Below are 17158 nucleotides of genomic sequence, written 5' to 3'. Positions count from 1 at the left end.
TCTAACTATCATTGTTTTATGAGATTTTAACTTGTCACTTCTTTTAATAAAGTGAAGACTGGATGACATTAAAACTTTGTAATACTGTACATGGCACGAAGCGACACATAAAGTTTAGTATTTGGGTTGAGTCTGATTGAGTTCGGTTGCAATTAATGGGTTAACCTGCTAACTAACGAGTTGGTTTAGTGTCACCAAGGAGTAAATGTTATGTTTAAATTGTTTAAATAATCTTACGTATCCATTAATAGTTGGGTGATGTCCTTGGAAAATCTAAGATGCTCTTGAAAGCTGCTCTCCAACTACTTGATGAATTGCCTCTATGAGCACTGGGCAAAGTAGCTGTTAACCTCATGTCTTTATATGTGTTGCTTTGGACATTTGTCGATAGGCTCATACGGCATATATTGGCGTTTGTTGGAATGCTCACTCAAAAGCTATTAACATCAATCGACACGCTCGCTCGAAAGTTATTAGCAATATGTCGACAACCATGCAATATAACTTGGTACATGACCTCAGACCTATCAAAACTCATGAATGCCAATCTGCATGCTATTTCATCTAAAAAATTTGCACACTGCATACTATTCTTATTGACATCCAAATAATATTTTCATAGATCCGCCCTGAGGTGAAATAACCATTAGTCTATTATTCTTGCCCAGAAGTAGAACGGTCCAATTGTACTTCTACTCCACTAGAAGGTCAAATTTAAAGGGCGCAGAAAATTCCACATAATCAACGTCCGTGATGGCTCCATCAGCTTACACGTTTGCGTGTTGGTCAATGTGTGATTAAGTCATTTGCATCTGAATATAAATGTTACAGTTGGTAGGTATAATTCCAAGAATACAATCACTATGCGACTCTGCCTAACCACCAAAACAGAAAAGAAAAATAAACAAATTATTGCTTCTAGATCGTTGGCCTAGAAAGATTAGTATTTTTTTTCTTCCACCATTTTTGCCTTTCTTATTTTTCATTTGATAAGACGAACTCGTTTCAAGTACAATATTTTTTTATAAAAGTTTCTGAGACTGATATAACTCTTCATTTTAGTTTCTGAGATTTGAAATTAATAGAATTAGTCCATGAGTTTGTCTACCATCAATCATTTTGTTTATTTCTTGAAAAAAATCTGTTAAATAATAATTAAGATGACAAAATACTTTCAATTTAATAAACGACACGCGAAATTTATTTTGATCCTTCCTTTAACATTTGTCATTTGATTATTGAGATCATATTCTTTGTTTTGTTTTGATTCCCTTGCCATAATAATGAAATGCAATTGATAGTACAAGTAGTATTTCGAGGAAGCCGCCCATTTAACATTCAAACCCTGAAAATTATGTAACGCGTACATGAAAAGTTGGCAATAAGAGACTCAAAACAATTCAAAAGTCTTGGTCTAAATATTAATTAAGACATGAGTGAAAAGGAATTTGCCAAGAAATTGTCCATCAAGTTCGGCTGGAAGAACCTATATGAACAAAAACTAGGGCGGTCCTACGGAGATGACAACGTATCATTTAAGTTCTTGACCTATTCAGAATTTTCAACGGTAAGAGTTTGAAGGACTGTGGAAATTAGTTTTCAAGAAATTAATTTAAAAAGATCAAACAATTATATATCTCTTATTACGTGATAAAAATATAAAAATTGAATAACCGGTTATACAGTAGAATCTCAAATATCTCTTTGTGAAGACTCCTCAAATAAATATCTTCCGCTTGCTGGTTTTTCTAGGATTTGGATCCTCTCCTGAGCCCAAGGAGATGATCATTCTGACCAAGAAGTGTGGTCGGTTGGAAGAAAATTCAACGGTAATAAACAGAGGGTCCCTTTAAAGTTATAATAATTATAGCCGTTGAATGAAAATCCAACGGCCCATACTTCTTGATCAGAAGGATCCTCTCCTTGGGTTCAGTAGAGGATCCAAATCTGTTTTTATAAATCAGATATTTTTTTAGTACTTTAATTCAAACTAGTTGCATTTTATGTCGACTATATTGATTTCGATGAAAGATGGTAATGAGGTGGAGCCAGCAACGAATTATGTTTGTATAATATGCTACAGCCTACAGCAACATCATCAGTAGTTTAATTAAGTAGTTAATCAACACTCTCCTATTACAGACTCATCAAAACCCATTTGTACATTGAAAGCACAAATTTTAAAGGTTTGACAAGTCATTGTCCCCCCAAACATATATTAAGTTAGATTGAATAAACGATTAATTGAGTGTCCAAGAGGCTGTCCATGATGGCTATAAGTAAGAGTCAGGAGATGAGTGCAGTTACTTAGGTCGTCGGACCTCTTTCCTTTTTGGTGCATAACAAGGACGGCCTGCCATGTCCTCATTCTAGTTAGTTTTTTTTTTTTTTTTTTGGTGTCTGTGGGGTGATGCTTTTGTTCTTAGTGTCGCTTTTGTCATGGTAATGAAATTCCAGTTTTCACTGGACAAATATTCTGTACTCAATGTACTTAATTTAAAATTTGATATAGCTCACTGATTAAGGACGAATTTCAGGTTCGTATTGGTGAATCATACGATGGTGGCCAGGGGGTTCTAAAATGCATCTTCAAACTTTCCGACCATCGAAAGAATAGACTACTATGACGAAGCCACCAACTAATCCTTTTTTCTTTTTTTTTTAAATAAAAAATGGACTCAATTTCAAGTAATGCAAATCTCCTGAGTCTTTCATGTCAAATTATAGATAATTGAGAAATCACAATTTGGATAGATGAAGTATTTTTGTTACATTTGGCAATAAATTTTAAGTCTTTCATGTCAAATTATAGATAATTGAGAAATCACAATTTGGATAGATGAAGTATTTTTGTTGCATTTGAGTGTTACATTGTCAACATAAAGGAGTAAGTATACAACTAAGAGCAAGTTCACCCCACTAAAGCGATAATTGCCCCGTCAATTGGACAAAGACAATTATTACCTTAGTAGATAGTAGTTGCCTAAGTGCATCTCTACCCCGTAAAATAAATTGCCTGGACAATTACTATTAGAAAATAACATATTAAATATAAATAAAAAATAATAATTTTTTTAACAAGCGATATTATCTACTAAGGGGGAGGGAGTAGGCTAAGCCTCACAATGAGTTAGTAATAATATGGTTCATATTCGTCTTTGACGAGAATCGAACCTAAGACTTTCCACTTACAAGTGAAGAAGAATACTATTAGATCATAGTACTAAGTGGCAAAATAATAAAAATAGTACTTTTTTCTAAGTTTTTTCCTCTCTCTCTCTCTCTCTCTCTCTCTCAATTGCACATCATTTTTTCCTCCCTCTTTGTTTTCCCACACCACACCAACCAATTTAGCTCCTTCTCCTCCTTTTTCTCACGCACATAGCACCAAATCACTCTGCGACTCGGCTCATTGCTACCAAATCTCTTTGCTACTCACATTGTCGATCACGTTGCCACGAAATCTCTCTACCACTAACAATGTCGATCTCTCGACCTCTTAACCATGGAAGGCTAGGTTCGCAAAGCTTCAAGGCAGAGGCTCGATGCTCTCCTCACGAAGCTTCAAAATGTGCTGCAAATTTTTTTTTAACGTCATGACGTCACATAGCCTCAAACGCTAAGGCAGGCGAGCATTACCCAAGCAGCTAGTCCGTGGGTGTTGGGCCCACTAATCGCCTCACTGACTTTTGATGGGCTAGAGCTACTTTTGTTGCGTTTGGGGGATTGAATCACCCATTCATAGCCCAATCTATAAAGAAATTGGTGTCGTTCTTGGCTCTTTGAGCATGCTTGAGTCCATAAAGTGATTTTTTTTTCTTTCTAGTTTGTAAACAAAATCAGATTATTTGAATCAAACTACTTGAAGGTGAGCCAAAAAAAAAATCTTCTTGAAAAATGTGAAGCAAAAAAGGCATTCTTGATATCGATTTTAACTTTAATATTGCATTTGTAATGAGTTGTCAAGGCATGAGGATTAAACATTAGGAAGTTCCAAAGAGTGAACGTTTTTGTTAACTTGGATCTATCTTGCAAAAGAACGAAGAATTGGATGAAAATCTATATCATAGAATACAAGCTAGATAGATGAGTGGAAGAGTGCATCGAGTTTGTTGTGGGACCGTCGTATGCCAATAAAGCTCAAAGGTAAACTTATAGGACGCCAATAAGACCATCAATGCTTTACGGTAGAGAATATTAGGCGGTTAAGCATCAACACGTGCAAACAATTAGTGTAATGTGTAGCGGAGATGAGAATGCTTCGTTGGATGTTTGGGCATATGAGAAGGGACAAGATTAACAAAGAAGATATCTGAGGTGAAGTAGGAGTAACTGCAATTGAAGATAGAATGAGAGAAAAATCGATTAAGGTGGTTTGGACATGTGAAACAAAGACCTATAAATGCTTTGGCTATGAACTGTGATTATGAGAAAGAGGCTTAGGGGAAAAAGAGTAGATAAAGATCCAGAAAGACTAGAAAAGAGATTTTAAGAAAATACATGGAGTAGTTGGATCTAATAGAAAACTTGCACAAAATCGAGCAAGTAATATTTTAGAATTCATACAACTGACTCCACTTAATGAGATAAGATTTTATTCTTGTTGTTGTAATGAGTTGTCGAGGCAAACACTAACCTCACTGTTGTGAGTTTAACAATACGACTAAAGGTCTTTTGCATAAACCCCCAAAAGAACTAAACAACCAATGTTTTGAGCTTTTGTTAAGGATATAATTGATTTGAAAGAGGACTTCATCATGGTTTGGACCTAGACTCTTCATTACTTCAGAAGAAGCACTTAACATGGATTTATCTTCTCTCTTCTTATTCAAAGATCTTTCATTTTGTAATTTTCTTTCAAAAAGAGTTTGAGCCGAACAAACCATATTTACTTAATAGAAATAGAAAAAAATGAATGAATCAGAAAGCTTAAAAATATTAGAAGTAAGGAAAGAGAATCTATTTAATAAGTATCCCGTTGATCCGATTTCTTATTTTTAGGTATTTAATTACAAATTTAAGGAAAAAATTGCACTCTTTTTATTCTTTGCGTGTAAGTAAACACAGAGAAGAGTTAAGAAGTGAAATGGTTATCTTAACCATATTTTAAAAAAGTTGCACTTTTTCTTATTTTTTTTATTCTAGTTTCTATTCTTTATGACTAAACATGCTCTAAAGTTTACGCGTGAGTCCTTTATTTTAATTTTGTTACGAGCCAAATCTTAAAGCAAAATTGATACGAATTCGAACTATATGGTGCCAAGTGTCCCATATGAACTGTAATCCAAAATTGCTTCTCCTTTCATAGGGCTGGTATTAATTAATTAATATCCACATGGGCGGAGGTGGACCGAGTGGGACCCCACACCGTGGGTCCCAAGTATACAAGGGGATAATTTTCTATTAGAAACTTGAAACTTTGTTTCACAGCCATTGGAGGATATGGATCTTACTGGGAAAGTGTATGATACCCCAAAATAAACGGTAATAAGTGAATAATTTATGCTAAAAGTGGTATTATGGTTATCAACCCACCAACTTGTAATTATAAATTATATCCTTGTATAAGAAAAACGCCAAAAAATGTCTAATAATCTATTGTATGAATTACAACATGTTATTTCTAATCATTCATTTGGGAGGTAACCAAACGAAACCAAAATGACATCCATTTGGAATTTCCTAATGCTACTAATTTTTATAAAGAGGGCCCCCGATAATACTAAATGTATTCGAATCAAAGTAGTAGCGGAATTAAAGCGGGGGCATTAGCATTCCTTGACCCTAATAAGTTCGAAAATCTATCATTTTGAAAGAAAAAAAATTGACCCTTATACTAGCATGCAGCAGATGAAATAAATAAGGATCTTTAATTAATATTTTTTAAATTGAGCACGCTAACTCCTCAAACACGCTGAAGACTTTGTCAAACACGCACCATCAATGAGGCAAGTACATAGTTGCTTCTTTATGTAACATGTTTAAACCCAGATGACTCATTCTCAACTTTTGACATTGAAAAGTTAGCTCGTCTTACTCAATTTTATCCAAAGATTTTTTTAATATAGAGCCATTGTTCTAAAAATCTCCGCCTAACACCGTCTAAGCCTCGCCTATGGGCTAGGCGGCTGCCCACTACCTCTATTAATGCCTAGGCGTTTGAAAATTAAGAAAGGATGCCTAGACCTATTGAGGAGCCCGCTTAGCCTGCCCAGACTCGCCTATGCATCTGCTTAAGTTGCGACTCATTTAGACAGAAAACAAATAACTTTCATTTTGCATTTTATTTTTTCAATAAATTGTAAGAGACTTGTTGAATACTTAAATGAACACACATTATATGTTTGTTCCTCATATTTTCATTATGTTCCAATACTTCATAATATATATGTCATTCTATTTTGTAGTTTATGATGAAATTATATATATATATATATATATTAAGTGTAAACATACACTTATTTACACAAAATATAATAGATTTACTTAAATCCACCTAGTTTGCTCGCTAGGCCCTAGCCTGCCGCCCGACTAGCGCCTAGCGTCTTTTAGAACCTTGTATAGAGGCCACACTTTTTAAAGATGAACTTAAGAATTATATTTCTGGCATGCATTTGCATATGAAGTTTCTGTATTGAAAGGAATTAGTAGTCTTGCACAAAAATTGGTGGAGACAAAGAGGGATAAGCAGTATCTCTTGGTGTACTTGCTAGTCAAATTAGCATTGATTTTACCTGTTGTGACTGCTTCCATTGAAAGAGCTTCTTCGGTGAATATTGTGAAGAACACATCGTAATAGGATGAGAAATTAATTATTAAATGATAGTTTAGTTGTATACATTAAGAAAGATATATTTGATTCTATTGATGGATGTGAGACCTAGATGCCTTTGTGGATGGAGATCATTATAAAAAATCAACCTTGTATAGGAGGATTAATTAAGTAATTAGATTCTAAATCATATATTATTGCGCAAATATAAACACACATATATATTATATATCAATTTTCAATTTGAGATAAATTTGTATATTGGTTTATGGCAAGTCAAACTATCACAGCTATCACTACAAGACTTATGGATGCAGAAGGCACCTATTCATAAACCAAATTTGACCTTGTCACCTTAATAAACCAGGTACGACTTGTCCCAATTATTTCTCAGTTTTCTTTTAAATTTTTTTGAAAATTAAGTGTAACAGTTGTATCTTTGCAACAAAAAGAACATAAAGATAAATAAAAATAAGAAACGAAAGAAAGAGAAAAAAAAAATCATATTTGGGTGTAATAAAGTTTGTTAAGACAGTGTACCTCTCTTCGCACCAAAAATTGACGGTTGCCAAATTTGCTCATCATCTTTTATTTACAAAACATTTGTAATAACCGTAAGTTTTGATTTTCAAATGATTAGAAATAACGACTTATAAATGAGAATAAGATTAGATTAATAATATTATTCAACCTCAAATACCAAAATTAAAACACTGTAAAAGATAACAGTATTTGTCTTTATTTGTAAAGAAAAACTCTCAAATTAACGTTTAATGGATAGTGAATTTCGATACCTAGTTAGAACTGATCAATTTTGTGACGTCCGACAAATTCTAACCCTCTAGTATTGATATTTATTTAAAAAAAAAAAAAAAAACCACAGTTACCGGGACAAAAGAACTGGAGTTGCAGACATGCCACGTAGGAAAAAGTGGGTCCCGCTGTGCTGGAGGGTGAAGCTTTTATAATTCGGTAAAACCTTAAAAATAAAATTGAGGTTCAAAAGACAAACCGGTTCTCATTTGGTGGCTGCTCAAACAAAGACCAGCGATATAAAATTGGACAGGTCATGACAATATCAATCAATAAATATTAAAAAAAAAATTATATATAGAATTGGACATGGTTCGGTTAGGAACAGTATAAAGTGAAATTGAAATTGTAAAAAAATTGATACAGTTCGGTATGTATGGAGGTGTGTACTGAACCGTTTGGTACTGGTTCAATTTCGATACAAGGGGAGGGTTTCAATTTTGGGTTGCACTAACATAACAACACACACACCTTGGATTCTCAAAAATTCAATTTGCTTCAAATCACCACATACAATGCACACCAGCAAAATCCAGCTTCGAATACTAGAAATTTCAAGTAAAAAAAAAAGATCTCATTAATTAAGCATTACAAATTTACAATTGCATTCAAAAAAATTTTAACCTCAAAATATAAAGCTAGCGCAAGAACCTCAATATCGATCCATTAGGCTTACAATTTGTAATTTTGAGGCTGTGAGAAGCTTAGAAGTGGACGCCAGGGCGAGGAACTCAAGCCTCTGAACTTTCAAAGTTCAAACTTCGAACTGCAAACAATGGATTGAGGTGGGAGGAGGCGAGGAACAAGGGTGGAGGAGGGAGGAGGAGACGCCTGGAAGAGGGTGAAATACTGTGTTTTTTTGTTCGTCATTAGTCGTTGAGCAATTTGATTTGGGTGTTGGCTTACTGTGGTTCAACAGAGAGACAGAGAGGAAATGACTCCTTCAATTTCATCGAGTACACAAATGAAACACCATCCTAGCCTCCTAAGCAACCAATAGATGTTTAACATGTGTAATTAAAAACATACAATTAAATAATAAACAACGATTTAGCATGAAACAATTTAGAAAATGAAAATCGATATTGTCCCCTAAGTAATACAATTCGGTTTGATTCCTATTGAAAAAAAAAAAAAAAAACCCAACACATAACAAATCCTTCAGTACAGCGCAGTTCAGACCCGGTTCGGACCAGGTTCCAGTTCTATATGTCCAGCCCTCCCCCAAAAAACCCCAGGAAATTGTATAAAATTGAAATTATATAAATACACATTTAATCTAATATCTTTTTTTTTTCCGAAGAAATTTAATTTAATATCTATATATATATAAATAGAAAAAGGAGGGCCCGGAAATTCCTGGCATTGGTTTGGACTTCACGACGGGCAGAGAGAGAGAGAAAGAGAAAGGGGAAGCTCAATTCTTTCTTTTCTTTCTGTTCCCTCCCCCCCCCCTCTCTCTCTCTAGACTTTGTCTTCCTCCTTGATCTGCAGCTCAAAGTTCGCTCTTTCCCTTTTCTGCATAATGGGTATTCTAAATTTGCCTTGAAGATGGGCCAGGTCCTCTGATGGCAGGTACCCATTGTGTTTTTGTGCGTGTTTTGTTTGAATTAATGTGCTTTTTGCGGAAAAGATTTGTTTTTCTCTTCTGGGTCGAGTTGTTTTTCTCGTTTTTTACGGATGCGTTGCCTTGTTTTGGAGGATTTTAAGGTTTTTGTACGAGGAATCTGTGCTTTTGTTAATGATTGTTCCAGCGTTTGAGCTGGACGTTGTCCGATTCTCAGCTTGGATTTTGATTTTTTTTGAATTACTTTTGTTGAATTTCTTGAATTATTTGGTTTTTGAGTTGAGCGTATCATTGGGTTTGTTGTGGTTTCTTATATCAATTATTTTATCAATTTTCATGTAAATTTTCACGTTTAGAAAGGTATAGAAAATGGTTATGATTTAATTTTTACTGTGAATTTCTCTGTGAATTCCTCAAATCTGAAAGGTTGGGAAAGTTAGAAATCTTAGTATGTAAGGCATTTGGTTGTAGCTTTGAATAGGAGCTCTTTCAAGAAGTGAGTTTAGTTTTTTTGGAAACATTAATGCGTGATGTTTGATTAATTGCATGGTGTCTGAAATATGTTAAGGATGTTATGTTCTGGATTTTGTGAATTTAGTTGCTGAGAGCTAATTTTCATAGGGGGTTTGTGTTTATTAGGCATCTGTAAGGAGAAATTGGAGACAAGGGTGTCGTAGAGCAAAGACAGAGGTTCGAGTCCTTTTTGTAATGAATATGTGCCAAATATAGTTGGCTTTGGCGGGGATCGATAGAAATGGCAGGAGGTAAGATGAGGGCGAAGCTTCGCCAGAGCAACCTTTACACATTCTGCCGTAAGCCTAAAGCCGATGAGACAGATGCGCCTCGCCCAATCCAAGGAGCTGGGTTCACAAGAACTGTATATTGCAACCAACCTCATTTCCATCAAAAGAAGCCTTATAAATACCGTTCAAATTATATATCAACCACCAAGTATAACGTTATCACGTTCTTGCCCAAAGCACTCTTTGAGCAGTTCAGACGGGTTGCCAATGTGTATTTCCTTTTAGCTGCAATTCTTTCCCTCACACCTGTTTCACCTTTCTCTCCAGTGAGTATGATTGCTCCTCTGGTATTTGTTGTTGGTCTTAGTATGGCAAAGGAAGCGATGGAAGATTGGAATAGGTTCTTGCAGGATATGAAGGTTAATCGACGTAAAGTTATCGTTCATAAAGGAGATGGTGTTTTTGATTTTAGGCCATGGCATAAGATTCGGGTTGGAGATGTTGTGAAAGTGGAAAAGGATCAATTCTTTCCTGCAGATTTGCTTCTTTTGTCATCAAGTTATGAGGATGGGATTTGTTATGTTGAGACTATGAACTTAGATGGTGAAACAAATTTGAAGGTAAAGAGATGTTTGGAAGTAACCTCGCCAATGGAGGATGATGGCGCTTTCAAGGATTTGACGGCAACAATTCAATGTGAAGATCCAAACCCCAATCTTTACTCATTCGTAGGTAATCTTGAGTATGATCGGCAGGTGTATCCTCTTGAACCCAATCAGATACTCTTGAGAGATTCGAAGCTCAGGAATACAGCTTATGTGTATGGGGTGGTGATATTTACAGGTCATGATAGCAAAGTCATGCAGAATTCAACGAAGTCCCCTTCAAAAAGGAGCGGAATAGAAAGGAAAATGGATCACATTATCTATATTCTTTTCACCCTCCTTTTAGGGATTTCAATGATCAGCTCAATAGGCTTTGCTGTGAAGATAAAATTCAGCATGCCAGACTCGTGGTACTTACGACCTGATAATACGACGGATATGTATAGCCCAAAAAAGCCTGCCTTGTCCGGCCTTATCCATTTGGTCACCGCTCTCATCCTTTATGGATATCTAATACCTATCTCTCTCTATGTTTCAATTGAGGTTGTGAAGGTTTTGCAAGCAAGCTTTATTAACCAAGACTTACTCATGTATGATGAAGAGACTGGGAAGCCTGCTGAAGCACGGACATCAAATTTGAATGAGGAGTTAGGCCAGGTAGACACGATCCTCTCTGATAAAACTGGCACATTAACCTGCAACCAGATGGACTTTCTGAAGTGTTCCATTGCTGGTACTGCCTATGGCGTTCGTTCCAGTGAAGTTGAACTTGCAGCAGCAAAACAGATGGCTAGTGACCTTGAAGACCGTGATGATGAGCTTGCCAATTTTCCCATGCGAAAACATAATGCGCATGTATCATGGGAGAATGGAATAGGATCGGAAATTGAGCTAGAGACTGTTGTTACGTCCAATGAAGATAAGGATCGGAAACCTGCCATAAAGGGGTTTAGCTTTGAGGACAGCCGCCTCATGGGAGGAAATTGGTTGAATGAGTCCAGCCCTGATGTGATTTCATTATTTTTACGGATATTAGCAGTTTGCCACACTGCAATTCCAGAGGTAAATGAAGAGACTGGCAGTTATACATATGAAGCCGAGTCACCGGATGAAGCAGCTTTTCTTGTTGCAGCAAGAGAGTTAGGATTTGAGTTTTGTAAAAGAAGTCAATCAGGTGTGTTTGTCCTCGAAAGGTATCATCATTCAGGACGACCAGTGGAAAGGTGAGTGAATGATTTATATTACTACAGCATTGCATTTAAGTTTCTACTTTTGCCTTAACATCTTTGTTGTTTCTTGGGAAACTTACAGGGAGTACAAAATCTTAAATCTATTGGAATTCACTAGCAAAAGGAAGCGTATGTCTGTAATTGTGCGAGATGAAGATGGACAGCTTTTACTGATGTGCAAAGGTGCTGACAGGTTAGGCTCACAACTTTTCTTTAATTCTTTTGGGCAATTGATAACATAATGTAGTGCGGCTGCTGTCTTCAGTCAGAATTCATATGCGCTTCAACTTGAGCATCATGCAGCGTCTTCAGTCAGCTTTCATTTGTTGTTTAGTTTTAAATGTTTAATTGGGGTTTCGTTCAGGCCAAATATAATTAACTATAATTAACTAAGTGAACTGTTTGATGCTTTAAGCAGTTGTTTGATTCTTATTTCATCTCGTCTCTCCTTCTCCTCTCTCTCTCTCTCTCTCTCTCTCATCATACCTTTACTTGGCTTATGCAGCATAATTTTCGATCGACTTTCAAAGAATGGAAGAATGTATGAGGAAGCTACTACTAAGCATTTGAATGAATATGGAGAAGCTGGGTTGCGTACATTGGCACTTGCTTATAGAAAGCTTGAGGAGTCCGAGTACTCTGCTTGGAGTAATGAGTTTCAGAAAGCAAAAACATCAATTGGGGCTGATAGGGATGGAATGCTTGAGCGACTAGCAGATAAGATGGAAAGAGACTTGATCCTTGTTGGTGCTACAGCTGTAGAGGACAAATTGCAAAAAGGGGTACATAAATTGTTGGTTCTAGACATAATTTGATATTGGCTTACTGATCTGCTGCTACTTAGTTTCTTTTTTCATTTTCTTTTCTTTAGGTGCCCCAGTGCATAGACAATCTCGCACAAGCTGGTCTCAAGATCTGGGTTTTGACGGGGGACAAGATGGAAACTGCAATCAACATAGGGTTTGTCTCTAACCAATTAAGCCGAAAGCACTTTGTTTTCTTAATCTTAGGAGGAACTATTACTCATTGTAACTGTTGTGAAGCTCCTCTAGATAAATGTAATGATATCTCTTCTGTTCTTTGGGGTTTTTTTCCTGTTCAGATTTGCATGTAGTTTGCTCCGACAGGGCATGAAGCAGATTTGTATATCAACCACAAATTTAGACACGTTGGGACAAGATAGCAAAGAGGTATATATTTCATTGAGAAAACGAACATGGATTTATTTCAGGAGATTAATTTATATAATGTTAGACTTTGTGTCTTTTCACTAATGAGCAGGCGGTGAAAGATAACATTTTGAATCAAATCACCAATGCCTCACAAATGATCAAGTTGGAAAAAGATCCACATGCGGCATTTGCATTAATTATTGATGGAAAAACTTTAACCTATGCTTTGGAGGATGATATGAAGCATCTATTCTTGGGATTAGCTGTTGACTGTGCATCAGTCATATGCTGCCGTGTCTCTCCCAAGCAGAAGGCATTGGTAAGTTTTTATACCTTTTTTGCAATTATTCTATTTCCGGTTAAATTTGATTTTCCATTTGAATTGTCAAATGACTGAGATATCCTTATGAATGTGGGTATAGCCATGCTGTTTCCTTATATACTCAATTTTTTCTTACACTAGGTAACAAGGTTAGTCAAACAAGGAACTGGAAAAACGACGTTAGCAATTGGCGATGGTGCAAATGATGTTGGAATGATTCAAGAAGCTGATATTGGTGTTGGAATCAGTGGGGTCGAAGGTATGCAGGTTGGTATCTTTTCCTACTGACTCTTTCTTATAATGTTTTTTGCTTGCAACAGTTTTGTCTCTTTCAAGTTTCGATATGCATAGTAGCATACACATTATCAATTTCAATTTTCGATACGATGATGTCTCTTAAATTTGACCTGTGTTTCACATTGGTCTTTGAATTTCGAGATGACTCACTTTGCCTCCTAAATTTTTTGAGTGCTTTAAATTAGTCCTTGATGTGAGGTATGCCTGTTGATTATCCGTTAAAAATGGTTGCATGCACATTCAGGGGCATAATCATCACTCCAAAGTTCCAGACCTCAAATTTCTTAAGTGTCTTATTAATTCGGCACATGTTCTTTTTTGACTTTTAAGTCTCACAATACTTGGTAATTGCCTGCAGGCTGTGATGGCTAGTGACTTTGCTATTTCCCAGTTTCGGTATTTGGAGAGACTTTTGGTAGTCCACGGCCATTGGTGCTATAAGAGGATTGCTCAGATGGTAATATCTTTAAATGCATGTGGTGTTTTTTTTTTTAATTTTTTATTATTTTTTAAACCTTCTACCTATTAATGGGGATGTTTTTGTATTCAGGTCTGCTATTTCTTCTACAAAAATATTGCATTTGGTCTCACCCTCTTCTACTTCGAGGCATTCACGGGTTTCTCTGGGCAATCAATATATGATGACTGGTACATGTTATCATTCAATGTCATTCTAACCTCATTGCCTGTCATTTCACTTGGAGTTTTTGAACAAGATGTTTCGTCCGAGGTCTGCTTACAGGTTAGTCTTGCTAACACTGCCCTTATAAATACATAAACCATGTTTTGTGATAGCCCTGCAGTGTCATTTAAAACTTTTTTGTGTTTTGCAGTTCCCAGCATTGTACCAACAAGGACCTAGAAATCTGTTCTTCGATTGGTACAGGATACTGGGGTGGATGGGCAATGGTGTCTACTGCTCTCTCATAATCTACTTCCTCAACATTATCATCTTCTACGACCAGGCCTTCCGTGCTAATGGCCAGACGGCTGATATGGCTGCTATGGGTACCACTATGTTCAGTTGCATCGTGTGGGCTGTGAACTGCCAGATTGCTCTCACAATGAGCCACTTTACGTGGATTCAGCATCTCTTTGTGTGGGGAAGTATTGCAATGTGGTACCTATTTCTCTTAATTTACGGCATGCTGACTCCAACTTGGAGTAAAAATGCCTACCAAATTCTAGTCGAAGCTCTCGGTCCTGCCCCATTATTTTGGTCAGCCACCCTCTTAGTAACAATCGCTTGTAATCTCCCTTACATTGTCCACTTAGCCTTCCAAAGAAGTTTCAATCCAATGGACCATCATATCATCCAAGAAATCAAATACTACAAGAAGGATGTCGAGGATCAGCGCATGTGGAAGAGGGAGGCGTCGAAAGCAAGACAAGAAACCAAGATAGGGTTCACGGCGAGAGTGGATGCCAAGATCAGACACTTGAGAGGGAAGCTACATAAGAAGCATCATACTCCTGTAAGTACGCAAGGAGGGATGTCACCATCGTGACCGCGTTCCATGATTTTTACAGTTTTGAAATCTTTGATTTTTTAGGGTTTGTGGGCGATTTCAGTTTTATGTTGTTGGCCCCTTGTAATTCTTTGTCTTGGTGTTGCTTTGATCCACTTATGTGGGGTTGGTTAAAAGTCCCATTCTTTATAGAAAAAGCTCTTGGAGCCGTTATATTGTACAATATCTTGTAAGGTTTAAAGTGAGTGAAGATAGATGTCATTTGCCTAATGCAGTTCTTTGCCCTAGAACCCGCTTAACTCGAGTTGTTCCTCTTTATCTGCAAATCACAATCTGACATGCATACAAAAATGACTTTCCAAGATCGCAAAAGGAAAACATTTTGAACGCATGACAAACTTTGATTGTTTGCAAAGAGGAACGACTCCTTTTTAAAACACAACGGATCAAGGGTTTACCCAAACCAAATAAGCTAGGGGTGAAAATCTCAACAAATTCTCATTCTCGTCTTCATTTGCACTCATAAACTGTTTCTGTGCGTTGATTTTTCTTTGATATATATTCAATCCAATAATGACTACACAAATGACGTTTTACTGTAGTGACGGAAAGCAAACATACTTATGCACTTTAGTGTGTGTTCGATCTCTACCAATCCCCTTCCTCTAATAACTAGCAATTTAACACCCTAACTTTATTGTTTGTCAAAAAAAGTTTCAACAATGAAAAAAAAAAAAAAAACAGAAGAAAAGAGTGCAAGAAAAGAAACACAAAAAAACCGGAAACCACTTCCGAAACCGAAATATCTGTGGATGCAAATTTCTTCCTCCTTGATCTTGGACAAAATTGCACCTACAAAATAATTAACACCTTAGGTCAAGGCCAAGAGCCTCACGCGTCCACAATGAATAGGGGGCTTTGGCCGAAGAACCTCGATGCCAAAGTTAGAATTTAGAGAGAAAAAATGTTTGAGAATTCTAGAGAATTTTAGCAAAAGTTGGAAGTGCCTTTTTAGTGAGAATGGGAGTATATTTATAGGAATAGGAGGTGGCCGACCTAGCTAGGGTTTTTGGGTTTAATAGGTTTAATTAGGGTAATTAAAAATGGAAAATGGTGGAAAAGGTGGAGAATAAGATGTATTATTTTCTGATGGGATTGGCCGGACCCTAGCATGATTTTGGGGTGATTTGTTTGCCAATTAGGGGATTAATTAGGCAATTAATCTTTTAATTGGTCAATTATTATGGTTTTAAAAAAGGGTTTTAGGAAATATGGAATAAGTATATTTATTTAGCTAATTGATTAGCTAAATAATGAAATAGGAAATATATGAATAAATTAGATTTTAAGTTGATACCTATTTTGGACATTTTTTACTTGGTTGATGGATAATTGCCTGCTGCTTGCGCATAGGAATCCTGGTATGCCTCAAGGGTATTTTTGTCATCTTTTACCCAAAAATCCATGTGTCGCCTTGTGATTATTTTTGGTTCCACAAATGCCCCCACACCTGTTGGGCTGCTCGTAGGAAAGGGCAGCAGGTGTAGAGATCATCTTGCTTTAGGAAACGTGAGACTGCTTCCTATTTTGATGTAGATTATCTCTTTAATAGGAAATTAGGTCCTTCTAGGAAAGGGAAATAAATTTCTCTCAATGCCTATTTAAGTCCACCTTAAGTGGGTTATTAAATCAACTTTGGAGAGCGATTTATTCTAACCTACAAGAGAGAGAGAGCTTAGAGGATATTTGTTCCCCCTCCTCTAGCAATCTTCTACATCTTGTCCGTGCAAAGGACAATATTTCGTTGATTTCTTCGTCTTCTCCGTGCCGCACCGATGTAAGAAAAATTTAATTTTTTTTTGTCTTTTTCTTGTATAGTGTTATTGTGGGGCAACCGTCGGGGTGGTGCGGCACGTCGGCTGGCAGGGGCCAGGAGTTGGCTTGGCATGGGCCGATAAGGCGTCGTGGTAAAGGCCATTGCTTGGGCTGTTTGGCTTGGCTAAAGCCAAAGGCAACTTGTGCAGTCGGGGCTGCGGATTATGGTGCTGGGGCACAGTGCTAGGCGAGCCACATGGCTCATATCCTTTGGGCTCTTGGAACTTACTAGGGCCAGGCTGGTGACTGAAAGACATGAGAAGGTCGTGGGCCTCATAGGTTGCTGGAATACTG

The 17158-nt window shown here is 36.8% G+C and overlaps 1 protein-coding gene across 2 annotated transcripts; it reads left to right on the top strand.

Annotated features, from left to right (window-relative positions):
• Positions 1-8936: 8936 nt before the first annotated feature.
• On the top strand, positions 8937-15259 carry LOC103453583 (probable phospholipid-transporting ATPase 4). Of its 2 annotated transcripts, none has more exons than XM_008393130.4 (11): positions 8937-9160; positions 9792-11723; positions 11812-11922; positions 12235-12511; positions 12601-12689; positions 12832-12919; positions 13011-13220; positions 13365-13490; positions 13879-13977; positions 14071-14262; positions 14354-15259. In XM_008393130.4, exons 2-11 carry the CDS (start codon positions 9907-9909, stop codon positions 15026-15028), a joined length of 3684 nt encoding a protein of 1227 aa, XP_008391352.1. In that variant the 5' UTR covers positions 8937-9160; positions 9792-9906; the 3' UTR covers positions 15029-15259. The 2 variants fall into 2 exon arrangements, with proteins under 2 accessions (XP_008391352.1, XP_008391351.1); XM_008393129.4 differs by having other exon boundaries at positions 12984-13220.
• The last annotated feature ends 1899 nt before the right edge of the window (positions 15260-17158 follow it).

Source organism: Malus domestica, chromosome 09 (genome assembly GCF_042453785.1).
Source record: "Malus domestica chromosome 09, GDT2T_hap1".
In the NCBI taxonomy this organism is placed as follows: domain Eukaryota; kingdom Viridiplantae; phylum Streptophyta; class Magnoliopsida; order Rosales; family Rosaceae; genus Malus; species Malus domestica.
This window is presented reverse-complemented; position numbering and strand designations above follow the sequence as displayed.

Coding starts and splice junctions, on each gene's coding strand:
- LOC103453583 (XM_008393129.4), top strand. CDS start 9,907: ATGGCAGGAGGTAAGATGAGGGCGAAGCTTCGCCAGAGCAACCTTTAC. Junction 12,512..12,600: donor AGGACAAATTGCAAAAAGGG/GTACATAAATTG, acceptor TCTTTTCTTTAG/GTGCCCCAGTGCATAGACAA. Junction 12,690..12,831: donor GAAACTGCAATCAACATAGG/GTTTGTCTCTAA, acceptor TTTCCTGTTCAG/ATTTGCATGTAGTTTGCTCC.